Raw genomic sequence first — 13,231 nt, 5'->3', positions numbered from 1 at the left:
CAGAAGGGGAGTACCAAGCCCTCCAGAGAGGTGATGCCCAGCCAAACATGAGTTTTACAGGTCTGTCCTACCTTGGAACTGGTGAATTGCTGTCTTTGAGTGTCGCTATGGCTGTGTCTAGTTCTGTAACTATTGTGTTGAATTTGGAAGATAGGAAATAACAGTTTTTCTTTTGTTTGCTTTGTTTAGCTGCTCTGTTTTCTCCTACAATCCTTGTCCAGTCACTATAATGTTACTTTCCAGAGGTTAATGACAGTGCCCAGAGCCCAGTTCCTCCAGCTGGCCTCTGGGCTATTGTTAATTACTCTGCCTTGGTGGAGAGATTGCTGGGTGAAGGAAATGGGAGAGAAGAGCTGCTAGAGAAGATGTTTTATATAAAATATGTGGAGAGGTAGTAAATCAAGTGAAGTTCTTTCTGTTTTCATTGTCACCAGCCCACTGATAATAGCCATGTTTAGAGGTTTCATTGTCCTGCTTGAAAGAAACAGGTCAGGCCTATCTTGGGAGAAATGTTTAGATATCTGCTTTTTAGATTACTTTTTCTCTTTTAAAAGAAAGTAGTAAGTAAAAGGTTGTAGGGTATTTGAAGATTGTTGCTTACTTTTCAGCAGTGGCCCATATTATGTGTTTTTTCCACATATTTACTGGGCTGAAAGCTGGTTAAGAGTGTTTGAATTGGTAATGTTATTTTGTTTAACTGTTCTAAGCTCATGTTCACAGTGGAAAGTTTGCCAGAGTCAAGATGGGACTCCTTCCAATTTGCGTTTTAAAGGTGTATTTTGGGTGTGAGCTCTGTGATTCTGGGACTCCCTCCTGCCTCTATAGTTTTCCTTAACTCACTGAAGTCAACTTGGTGCATTCATCTTGAGAGGATTTAACTGCAGGACTTCAGCTGGTGACAGTTCAACTCTTGGGTTTGGATCTGTGGGTGTGAGCATTATTCTGTCAGCTTTTTGTACCTGTTAGGTGGAGGGTCCAGCAGCAATGTAGGCAGGCAGCAGTGACCAGCTGGGAGTGCAGCTGCTCACAGAACTGGCAATTCTCCCATCCACAGTGGTATGTGAGCCTCATGCTTCAGAGTTCTGAGAGATTATAAATCAGGCTGGTTCAGGAAATAAAACTGTGACAAGGTGCATGTTTCACTCTTGATGGTGTTCTGTTTAATCTGAAATACAAAAGTTGTTTCATTAATTAGAGGAAACATAATGACAGATTTACAGGCAATTCCTTCACTTCCTCTGAGATTTTGCAGCAGGGTTGTTCATGTCTTCTGGTCATGTTTGGCAGGGTGTTTCCTTCGTTGTCTTCTTTTAATTTTTGTTTCTTATCTCTTTATCTTTTCCATGACCCTGGGGATTTAGGTGGAGGGCCAGGTCGTGGCCTTGTTGGTCCAGAATTTAGAGCGCTTGGATGAAAGTGTGAAAGAGGAGGCTGATGGTGTCCACAACACCCTGGGTAAGTGGCTGCTGCACAGCCCCTTGCTTCTTTCTGTGGTTTGTACTTAGGGATGTGAGTTATCCCTTCCTTTCCCCCCTCCTCTTTTTCTCTTGGACTGCCAGCATTGCAATACAGCATCTGGTACAGCTTTTATTCAAGCACAGCTTGGAATCACTCCTCCCTGGAGCCAGAGTTTGTCCTTTGTTGCATGGCTACATGAAAGGTGCCTCTTCCCAAACCAATTGTGTTGGGAGGTGCAGATACATGGATCACTGCACTGCACCAGAGGCAATCACAGAACTGTTTAGGTTGGTAAAGCTCTCTAAGATCACTGAGTCCAGCTATTAACCCAGCACTGCCAAGGCCACCACTAAACCGTCTCAAAGTGCCACATCTACACAGCTTTTAAAAACCTCCAGGAAAGTGCTCCCTTTATTTATTATTAACATATCTGTGAGCTATACTTTGTTTCTGTTTTAACAATATATTTAACTTTCAGGTAGTAAAACATCTGCAATTCATGGGAGGACATAACTGTCTCTCTGCTGCCTGATCTTTGCATGGCACAGAACCATTGCAGGGTGGTGCCGCTGCTGGCAGTCAGACTGTCACCCACTCCTTGCAGTCCTTTGGGATTGTAATCTCCCAGGACTGTAAGAATGAGAGAGACTGGAAACATGAGATTTGTAATTTTTGATGGGGAAAATCATCTGTTTTCTGTGTCTTTCTTCCCAGGAATTGTGGAGAACATGGCAGAGTTCAGGCCGGAGATGTGCACGGAGGCTGCACAGCAGGGCCTCATGCAGTGGCTGCTCAAGAGGCTGAAGGTGAGCTGGTTTCTCACTTTCCTTCTACAGACTAGTTAGCACAAAAAACTGGGTTAAGAAAAACCAGTTGTGCTTGTGTGTATTATAAAAGCTCAGTTAAGGACAAAAAGTTGTAGTTCAGGGTGTATGCCCTCAGCAGTTTTAGTTTAAAGACGCACACTTAGGTTTTGTCTTTATAAATGGCTTGCAGTAGAAATTGTCTCTTTTATCTTTTCATATGATTCATATATGTTTGATTTCCATGTGTGAGATCTGTAGGACTATGAAAGCTGACCAGTGAGAGGGGACACTAATATTAACCACTCAATGGCCTTTGCTTGCCACATTTCTAACAATTTTTGAGTTTTAAGTGATGTCTGTGTTTAAATGCTGCTGGGGGCGGCTTTTGCTTTGAACTCAGCTAATTGCCTTTTAAATTAAAAGCTGCTTTTCATACACTGCGTCCTTTGACAGCGAGTTACACACTTTAACTCTGTCTTGTGTGAGAAAATGCCTAAACTTTCACTGGAAAATGCTGTAGAAAAAGAATGGATAGCTCAGCCCTCTCACAGAAATAGTAAAGGAAATATAGCAAGGAAATTCTGGCTGTTCTCTAACCTGTCAGTAAGGCATTAGTACTTCCGTGCTTAAATGTCTGCATGATTAGAAAGCCTCTGAATTCCAGAAATTCTCCATCAGCTGTGTAAGTGCAGGTACCCCTCTGTGCACTTCACATCCTTGTTAGTAGAAGTAATCTGTAATTTCTCACTACAGGTAGTAACGTAATTATGTCCTTTGCTTAAAAAGAAAAAGTGAAATTAATTTTGGTCTTGGCAGGTAGGTACTGCTGCCTGCCTTGGCATTGCTGTGGCAGCTGAAAGACTGAAAAACTCAGGAAAGCAAAATAATCCCAACTAGGATTCCCCTGCTTGGTGCCACAGAACGGGAATGCTCAATGTCATTCCAAGCTTGTGCAGGGTGTGTCTCTTGGGTTCCCTGGCTGTGTTAATTCCTAGGTTTGGGATGTAGGATCAGGCAGGGCTTTTTCTTGCCTGTACAGGGTTGTGGGGAGCTAACAAACCCCTCTCCAGGTGTTTTGGCTCTTGGCAGTGCTTGGTCTTGAATCTCTTTCCCTGACAGATGTGTTTGGGATTAACCCAGGATCTCAGCAGCTGGGTAGAGCTGCTGTGGAATGTCTGTGGGATACATTTTAAGATCAGAGTTCTGTCTGGGCAGTGATGAGGACATCTGGCACACAGCACAGAGCATCACTTTCTGTTTCCTGACAACATTTCAGGTCTTATAATTGTATTGTGACTGTCAGAGCTGCATCTGAAGGCTCAGGTGGAGAGCTCATAGCTCGCTTCTGCAAACACAAGCAGGCTTTGATGATGTGTGCAATCTTAGGAGATCAGAATGCTGTTTCCCAGGATTTGCAGGGCAGCAGTTGGTACCCATGGCAGAAGCTGGCAGGGCTGTACAGCACTGAGCAGCTTCCCCTCTCCTCCACGGTCTGCCTGGAGGTGTCACCTGGCTGCTGTAAATACCATCCTCTGTAGAGTTATTTGGGATCATATGGAATGAAAAACTTTATTTAAAGTCAATACTTGGTGGTGTTTGGGGTCTTCCTGCTTTCCATATTTCCATGTGTGCTTGCACACCATGCTCTGTTCCATGGCAGTGGGGTGGAATGATTGGCCCAGCTGCCCTGCATAGGCAGGACTGGCCACCATGCTGCAGGGAGTTGTGTGTTTGGGGAAAAAACTGGGTGACAAATGCTATGTTTTAAGCCTAGGACTTCTGCTTTTTCCCTTCTTGAACAGTGGAGTATAAATAGCTGGTAACTGATGATTTTTAAACTTGTTTTATTTTATGAATCGCTCAGTAAACCAGGTTGCATTATTATCTAATTGGTTAATGTTCAGTCTGTTTCTGTAGATGAAGCAGCTTTGGCAGAACACCAAAATATTGGATCCAGTTCAGAATCCACTCTAGGGGTTTTTTGAGGGGGGTTCAAATTCAGCATTTTCATTTCATTATGACTTCTTTAGCATATTTGAGGATGGAGGGAATATCTGAAATGGAAGTTATGTGATTGTGCAGGCAAAACCCATCTCATGTTCTTCCTACTGTCACACTCTGATCCTCACAGGAAACTCTAGCAGTTACTATATAGTGTTATTGTGATGTATGTTCTCAAATTTTGGTTTTGCTGACAGGTGCAGACTTCCAGAACAGGGATAAGCACCATGCACCCACGTAACATTGTGGAAAATAAATCACAGGAAAGAGATTCTGTGTGGCAAACAACTGGAGACTGTTCTTAGGGTTTTTGAGGGTTTTGGCCAGACTTAGTGATATAGAACCGTGTGAAGAATCACGGTGGACCTTCTACATGTGTGCATGAACCCACATGCACCTCCTATCACCCCTGAATCAGAATTGTTGCTGTTCTGTCACTGAGGAAAACTGCAGAATTACTGCAGTTGTGTTTTATGTTATGGGCTGCTTGTACGTTTGATGCTTTGATTAATGTGTTCTTCAAATCAATGAGATGCTGAGAGCCGTGCCCTGATGGGTCTCTTGTTCCTTCCCCCACAGGCTAAGATGCCTTTTGATGCCAACAAGCTGTACTGCAGTGAGGTGCTGGCGATTCTGCTCCAGAATAATGATGGTGAGCCATGCCTACCATATCTCTGTCAGTGAGGGCAGAATCCAAGCTTCTCTCAGATCACAGCAGCCCTTTTTTGCCTCCAGCTCTCCTTTGCTGGCTTAACTCTCCCCCATGTGCTCCCTCACCTCCACCCTCTCTTTCTCTGCAGCTTTTGTGCTCTGTCAAGCTGTATTGATTTTGTTTGCTGATGTATCAGTGTTAGATGGCTGTAAAATCTGACAGTTAGCTTCATTTTTCTCTCTCTTTTCCCCCTTCCCCCCACCTCTGTCTAGACAACAGAGAATTGCTTGGGGAGCTGGATGGGATCGATGTGCTGCTTCAGCAGTTATCTGTGAGTAATTCCCACATGCCTTCTCTTCCATCCGGAGACTGCTGGGCTGGGTGGGAGGAATGGAAAATATCCTGGGTGCTGTCCTAGCAGTGCTTCATCTTTGGTGAAGCACAGTCCCCAAATATCTTCCACGTGGTGTGTCATCCATGGTCAGTGAGATGAATCCCTTTTATAAAGATGTTAATGCTGAGGTACACAGAAGTTAAATTATTACATTATGGTTTCATGGTGGGTTGCAGGTAGGCAGGGTTGGAATTGGTCCATCTTCAGCATGCTCCAAGCACAGGGCTGCCCATGTTTGAGCTGGCTGAAGGTAGTGTGCTGCTAGCTCACTTATATTTCTTCAGGCAGTGCTGCTTGCACCACACTCAGGCATTAATTGTGTAGGAATCTCTGGTAATAAGCTTATCCATATTTTTGAGTGTGAATTTGCCCTTCTCCTTCCAGGCCCTGTGTATTATCCTTTAAATCCTGCATCAGGCTGCTGCACATTTGTGCATGCACAGTCAGGACAGCCAAGGGCAGCAGCTGCAGAGGGTGCAGCAGTGACCTGTGTGATCACTGGCTGACACCTGTCAGGTGCTGGAGCTTTTGGTGCAAACTCTTCATGTGTGTTCTGCAATAGCACAGCCCAGTGTTTGGGGGTAATTTTGCTTTCTTTGTCATTCAGGTGTTTAAACGACACAATCCAAGTACAGCAGAGGAACAGGAAATGATGGAGAACCTGTTTGACTCCCTTTGCTCCTGCCTAATGCTCAGCTCCAACCGTGATCGCTTCCTGAAGGGTGAGGGGCTGCAGCTGATGAATCTGATGCTCAGGTACCTCATTAGCCTTGTGATTTCCCTCCTGCTTTTGATGTGCCAATACATGTTCTAGCTAGATATTTGTTGTTTTATTTTAAAACTTCTGTGTTAGGATATTTGTCTGTCTTCTCTTTCTGTTTTTTTCCAGCAGGTAAGTAAGTTGGACTTTCTCAGACATGGAATCTCCACTCTTTGTCTCTAACTTTATTTCCTAAGAGCTGAGGCTGCCACAGTGGCTGCTGGAAAGTGGCAGATATTTCATCTGGGTGTCTGCCACAGAGAATGCTGTAGGTCAGGTAAACCCTCTGAGGATTTAAAGGACCCCTATGAAGGCAGAAGAGGACTTTTGGATGTCCCTAGGGAAAACCTGTTTCCCTTTTTTTCCCCAGTTCAGGCTCCACTATGTTGTGTAGCCTCTGAGCTGCTGAATTTTTTGTGGATGCTGATACAAAATTACTTCTGTGAGTGGGGAACAAGTTTGTATTTCTTGTGCTGTGCTTTGTCACACCCTGAACCTCTGGGGCTTCTCTGCTCTTTCTTCACTTTTCCTTGCTGGGCTGGCACTGAGTTGTGTCTGCTGGGCTGTCGGGCTCCCCAGAGCTGTGGGAGGGCACAGTGGGCTCTGTCTGGCTGTCCCCAGAGTGCCAAGATGTGTGCTGGCGGGTTAGCAAATACCAGCCAGAAATGCTGAACTCCTGCAGCTCAGGGCTGGGGAATGTGCAGCAGCAGGGAACTGAATAAATAACCCAACATGGATTATTCAAATAGGAACACTGGGTTTTCTTGAGGCTAATTAAGGAAAAGCTCCAAAACTAGGAACGGGAAGGAGGCCTCCCTCTGCCTGGAGTCCTAAGCTGCTAAACCAGCCTTGCAGAACTAATTAGTTGGAGTTCTTGTGCCATGTGGGTGGGATTCAGTGTTTGGATTTTTAAGAGCTTTTTACCCGTTTTTTGACTCTACTGTTTACCACTCTCTGCACAGGATTCCAGCTGGAAAATTATAACAAGAGGAAAATTTCTCCTTGGCTGCATTTTGCCCCCCATAGTAGTTGCAAAGGGTTTGGGAGGGACAGAGTGTGATGGATCTGCCAGCAGCAGCTCTGTCTGATAGAGTTTCCAAGGCTTCAATCTGTAGATTCTACAGTTTGACTGGGATTGGTAAAGTGACAGTGGAAAAAAAACTAACAATTCACAGAATTTGTTCTAGAAGCTTCTGTCACTATTATCCACAGGCATGTACTATACTGACAGCTGATTATTTTGATTATTTTGTATTTTTCAAACTCTTCTAAACTAGTTGTAGTGCTTAGAACTCTCACAGGTGCTCAGATTTTCTCGGATAGACCAACTCAGGTGACCACAATCTGTTGTTGAATGTGGATAGTTGTGATCTGAAGCTGTACATCTGTGTCTTCTTGATTCCTTCATGATAAACAGCAGAGAGCAGACATGCCTTTCAGTTGTGATTGACCACCTTGCCCACAAACAAGGCAGAGTATTTTTCTCTCTTGTTGGTGTCCTCTGAAGGCTGGGGGCAGAGATCTGTTATTTTTTGGTTTTACTTTGGAGGTGGTTAATCACTGTACCACAGCCTGTAGAGATGAAAGGACAAATAGGCAAAGTTGAAAGTGTATTGACATGATGTGAGATAGATAAGCTGTGTGAGAATAAAGATATCAGGCTTGAATCTCCATTACTGTCGTAGGGAACACAGCATTCTCTGTCTGGTGCTGCCTGATCCATCCAGCCAAGTCGTTCCATTATTGATGGTTGTGCACACAGACCTGCAGAGAGCTGCAGCAGCTTTCAATGAGCATTTAATGTGCTTGTGATATTCCTACAGATAGTCATGAGAACACGATGGTTTCTGTTGTGCTGAGCCTTAAAATGTGTAGTCAACAGCAAAAGGTGATGTTGTATCATGTGAACTTCTCCTGGTTTATGGGGGGTCATTGGTAATGCCTGAAAATGAGCCCAGTGTGGCTGATGTGTGTGACCAGACAGGTTCTGGACTCGTGCTGTTATCTGGGACTTGCACTTGGCCCTGAAGAAATTTGGGCTTCACCAAGCAAATACATGGGAGCTGAGCAGAGGGTCTGGGAGAAGAGCAGGTCAAGAGGGATGAAGTTGGTGACAGCACGAGTGAAGGAGGAAGTTTGGGATTAGGATGAGAGCAGGACTATATACAATTACTTAATTTACATCACTGCACAAAGGGAAGCTTATTTATTTTATGTCACATCTTTATCAAAAACAAGATGGTTTATCAAGCTAGCAGCCATCAGCAGAAAGTTTAGAAATGTCCCTTAGAATTAAACTGAATTTTCTTTTTAGTTCAGAAAGTACTTCTTAGTGCTCAGTCCCTCAGTCTTGCCTAACTGCAATTTAGTCAAAAGAGAGGAGAACAGGCTTGTCCTGTCAGCTCCTGGTGCATGCTAACAGGCAGTTATTGCTTGGCTGTGGAGCTGTGTGGGGTTTGAGGAGATGCAGCTGTGCTGCTCCCAGGGGATGTGTCAGGGAGATTCTCTGTTGCTCAGGGAAAATGATGTGTGGTTTGCCCTGCTATGAACTGAGGAGCATGTGTATGCACAGAGACAAATACAGCCCAGGGAGCTCATGGGGACCTGCATCACTTGGACCACAAAATGTTCTGTCCTGCAGCTATGCTGGGACTTTGCTTGACCCTCAGTAAAAGCTTTTGTCTCCTGTACAGAAAACAAGGTGAAACCAGACAACTCCATATGGCTCCCCAAAGCTTTTCTATAGCTATTTCAGGACAGATTTTTTTGTTATTATTAAAATATTTTTGTGTTTTCTTGTCCTGCTGTTCCTAATGACCCCTGGAAACATAAGCTGTCTCTTTACTAAATCTTCTGGTTAATTAAACGGAACCATTTTATACACACTTTCCCAGGAAATCTAGTGTTCTGCTTTTACTGGTATTTTGGAAAGTTAAAGGCTATGTTCTGCTAATGTGGAAAGTACAGATAATGTCAGCACACCCTTTTTTTTTAATATTAGATATATCAAAAGAGTTGTCTCAGATCTAAAGGTGTTAAAAGGAGGAAAACAATGGTTAGTGAATAAAGTTGTAATTCAGAGTTTCCATGAACACTGAGGCCCCTCTGCATTTGGTGATTCTCATGTTTGCTTGTCTGTGAATTAGTGTTCAGCTAAAAGTTCCCTCAATGAGCACAGATGAGACTAAGATAAACTGCTTGCCCTCCGGCAGAATAAATATTTCAAATAAAATCAACTCCAGACAGTCCAGGCAAGCAGCTATTGATCTCTAAAAGCCTGAACTTAAACCCAATGAATATTCCAGAGCTAAGCCCTGCACAGCCTTCCTAAATGCTGATCAATATGCAATTACTTCCCCTGAAAACATTTCTGGTGTCATCTGGCCTAAGGAGTACTTTATTTTTAGCTCTCTGTAGTGGGGATGTGGGGGTGCCAAACCACCCTCCTGCTTAGCCTTTGGTTGGTGGGGGGAACTCAGAGTCCAGCCCCACACGCTGCCCTCCCACCACAGGGTCAGGAGTGCCTGTGGCTGCACTGGGCAGGGTCACTTTCTTTCAGGCTGGGGTATTCATATATAGGTATTTTAGTTTGCCTCTTGTTAGGGGCTCATGAAGTTGGGTCTCTGCAGGGAAGTTGTTTTCCACAGCTTTCTGGAGGCTTTGAGGAGCCCCGAGTCTGTCAGCCTCCTTCCATTGTTTGGTTCCTGCTGATGGGGTTTCATTATAACTGACCCAGCTATGCTCACCAAATTTACTCCTTTATTAAATTAAACTGTTGTTTGATCAAAATTATGATCTTTTTGGCGTGATAGTGTTTGCTTTTTTATCCAACCCAGCCTCTCCTTCTGTTTTGTGTCAGTGTTTGTAAAGCAGTGAAAAAATATCTTCTTCAGTAGCCAAGAAATAAGAAAATAAAACCATGACAATAAAATACATAAAAGGAAATAAAAATAGGAAATAAAAAGAAATAAAAGACATTAAAAAAGAAATAACCAAGACAATATTCTCAGCCACAGTTTTGAAAAGAGTTACTGTTGATGCAGTGTTCTGGCTTCTAGAAGAGAAATCTTGCTTAGAGCTTGTGCTCAGACTCTTCATCTTGTCCTTGTCATGTTCCTTTCCTTGTCTCTTTAAAGTAGGATGCTCCAAAGCTCCTCATGTCCCTGTGCAATTTAATTTGCCTCTTTTCACAGGGAGAAGAAGATTTCCCGCAGCAGTGCCCTGAAGGTGCTGGACCACGCCATGATTGGACCAGAGGGCACAGACAACTGTCACAAGTTTGTGGACATCCTTGGGCTGAGAACCATCTTCCCTCTCTTCATGAAATCACCCAAAAAGATAAAGAAAGTTGGAACAACTGAAAAAGAACACGAAGGTAGGTGTGCTTCCAGATCCTTCTTGTTGCTATGGAGGAGGTGAATGGACAGCCAGTGTAGCTGAAAAGTACCTGCAGGAGAAGGGAAGGGCACAGCACCCATCTTTGCAGCTTTCAGCTCTGGGTGTCCAGCCTGCTGCTCCTGTCACAGCTGGCTGTTGAGGGCACACTTGTCCTGCTTGTTTTGGTATCAGCAGCTCCTGGCGATTCCATTTCATGTGCTGTTAATAAGTTATTTTACTCCTGTAGAGTATGTTGTTTGAAGCTCTTACTCTGATGCAAAACTCTTTTGAAAAGAGTAATGAGGCAACTACAAATGTCACCTCAAAAGCAGTGTTTTCATGGCTCTGAGCACTGAAGTGTGACTGGATGAACATCAGGCATTGCAGAAATAAACTGCATTGCTTTTGAGGTTAGTTTTTTCTTCCTTTTTGTATTTTTTAACTCTCTACCCTGAAAAACTGCTTTAACAAAGATCTGCTGTGGAATAAAACTACTATTACTGTGGAACCTTACACTGAGCTGAGTGGTCAGTCCCTCCTGATCCTGGTAACACTGTCTTTCCCATTTTGTTGGGAAACAAAATAGAATATAGACTGTGTCTTGGAAGAAACTTTAAATACTGCCAGTGGTGCTTAAGGTTTTGTGCCAGTTCATTGCTCAGCTCATTTCTACAGAGGGTGAATACTGTCAAAAGCTGAAGAGGTGTGAGTGGGTCTCACATATGTCTAAGATCCATCCTGAACTCCTGCAGCAAGCCAAGGGAAAGTGGAAGGACAAAGCAAAAACATGGGAGTTTGAAACCCAAATCCCCTGCTCTGGGACTGTCCTGGCAGCTCAGGTGGGACTCAGGTGCTCTCCCAAGGCCAGGAGGGAGGTGCTGTCCCTGCAGAGCTCTCTGGGTGCTGAGACTGAGCAGCTCCTTTCCCTGGCAGAGCTGCTGAGCTGGGGACAGCTGCTTGTTCTCCCTCCTGAGCAGGACAAGGAATGGGCAGTGTCATGGACTAGGCATATGTGTGGCAGTGGCGGCTTTCCTAGCACAGGTGGAGAGCAGGGACTAACCTGTCACCCAACCCCAGAGCAATTCACACACCTGCTGACAGTTCTGGTCACTTTATCTGCCCTGTGTTGCTTGTCTTGGGTAGATAATGGTGAGGGGAAAATTCTGTCTTGAGGTCTGGGGTTTATTCAGGGGACTTGCAGAGATAGGTTTGGTTTCTGTAGGTTATGTAATAAAATTGCTGGTTTATGTCATAAAATACACAGTTATGCTTTGATGGATTTAGGGGAGGTTTAGAAATTTTCATTTGCAGTGTGAAAGTGAGGTTTGTTTAATTCTTACTGAGAGAAAGCTTCAGCTGGAATGGGAGGTTCTGGGTAGAGGTCTGAGTCTGTGGCTCATGCCATTGACTTAATTTTTCAGTTTTGGAAAGTGAGCTAATCTCTGTCTCATCTGCTTCTTCTGGAGACTGCAGTTGATACCTGTGGGCAGTCCTGGCTGCTGTGAGGATTAGTCTGGAAAGTCCTGTCAGGGTCAGTTCCTGACTATTTCTGTGATAGCATGAAAAGCCAATCTGGCCTGAGGAGATTGAAGTGATCCATGCAAACAGGCTTTGTATCACATCTCCATCTCATTATCATGCTGAAGAAATGGAGAACATTAAGATGAGTCCAGAAATCATTTCTATTAAAATAAACTCTCCCTAAAAGGCTGTGGTAGTAAGTCCAATTTTCTTTGTTTTGCATCACTGGGCAGGTGAGTTACTGAATTTCTAACGACAGGAGGTAATAGAGATGTTCAACAGGGCTCCCTGGAGCCTGTCACGCCATTGTCCTGACACGGTGTAAGCAGCACAGCGTGTGCTTTTACTCTGCTGAGTGCTGCCCCAACCATGCAGTAGCTGCTCCTGGGGGGAACATGGTACAGGCTCCTGGGTGCCTCTGGCTTTAAGGGAAATGGTGCAGGTATGGCATGAAGGAACTGGTTCCCTCTGTGCTGTTCTGGTCCTAGGAACATGCTGCTTTTTGCTTATCTCTTTATTTATTGATCAAAAAGAACTCTCATGTTCAGTCTGCATATTTTCTCCTAAAAACTTTATCCTGTGTTCAATCTGTTTCGAAAAAGTTAATTAGAGCAATCTTGTACTAGGAGAGCTTTCATGTGCATGCCAAATGGAGGAAGAGAATCCTTTAAAGGATTCTTTGGAATGGCTTTGCAGCAGTGGCCTCAGTATTTATTTAAAGCAGCTCTGAGGAGCTGGCCTGTGCTTGCCCTCTCTGTGTTGCTGCTGGGGTGGGCTGCAAAACACAAAATCCTCAGTGGGCTCTGAAACCTGGGGCTAATGACAGCTCCATAAAGGCCAGCCTTGCTAAAATCCTCCAGCACTGAGTGAGGTTCCAAACAGCTCTGCTGAAGGGTTTGTCCTGCCTGTCCCTCTGTCTCTTTGCATGCAGTGGCTGCAGTGCCACCAGGCTGGGGGTCCTGGCACCCACTGTGGCTCCAGGTGCTTCACCTCTCACAGGACATCCAATGCTCAATCTCCAGAGCACCAAGTCTTCTGCATGTATCTGGTGGTTGTAGGAAAATATCCCCTTGTCTTTATTTTACAGCAGTGTTGCTATTTACATAAGAGATAGTCTATAAAACCATGTTTGTTTTATTGTCTCTAAGGCAGTGTTCTGAATGTGACAAAATAATAAATACCCCAGTGAAAAAAAAAATCTCAATGTGACTTGCTGAGCTTTTATTTATTGCAGAAATTTATAATCCAAATTAAATTTGATA

At 44.2% G+C, this 13,231-nt stretch overlaps 1 protein-coding gene across 1 annotated transcript in view; it reads left to right on the top strand.

The window, feature by feature from the left end:
* Window positions 1-13,231, top strand: part of CTNNBL1 (catenin beta like 1) — a 46,930-nt gene that overhangs the window by 15,451 nt on the left and 18,248 nt on the right. The window contains exons 6-11 of the mRNA XM_077787011.1: window positions 1,362-1,455; window positions 2,173-2,264; window positions 4,845-4,917; window positions 5,190-5,248; window positions 5,919-6,067; window positions 10,265-10,446. Coding sequence (XP_077643137.1) covers window positions 1,362-1,455; window positions 2,173-2,264; window positions 4,845-4,917; window positions 5,190-5,248; window positions 5,919-6,067; window positions 10,265-10,446 — 649 coding nt within the window. The remainder of the gene's footprint in view (window positions 1-1,361; window positions 1,456-2,172; window positions 2,265-4,844; window positions 4,918-5,189; window positions 5,249-5,918; window positions 6,068-10,264; window positions 10,447-13,231) is intronic.

This window comes from Lonchura striata, chromosome 17, assembly GCF_046129695.1.
Source record: "Lonchura striata isolate bLonStr1 chromosome 17, bLonStr1.mat, whole genome shotgun sequence".
Classification (NCBI taxonomy): domain Eukaryota; kingdom Metazoa; phylum Chordata; class Aves; order Passeriformes; family Estrildidae; genus Lonchura; species Lonchura striata.
This window is presented reverse-complemented; position numbering and strand designations above follow the sequence as displayed.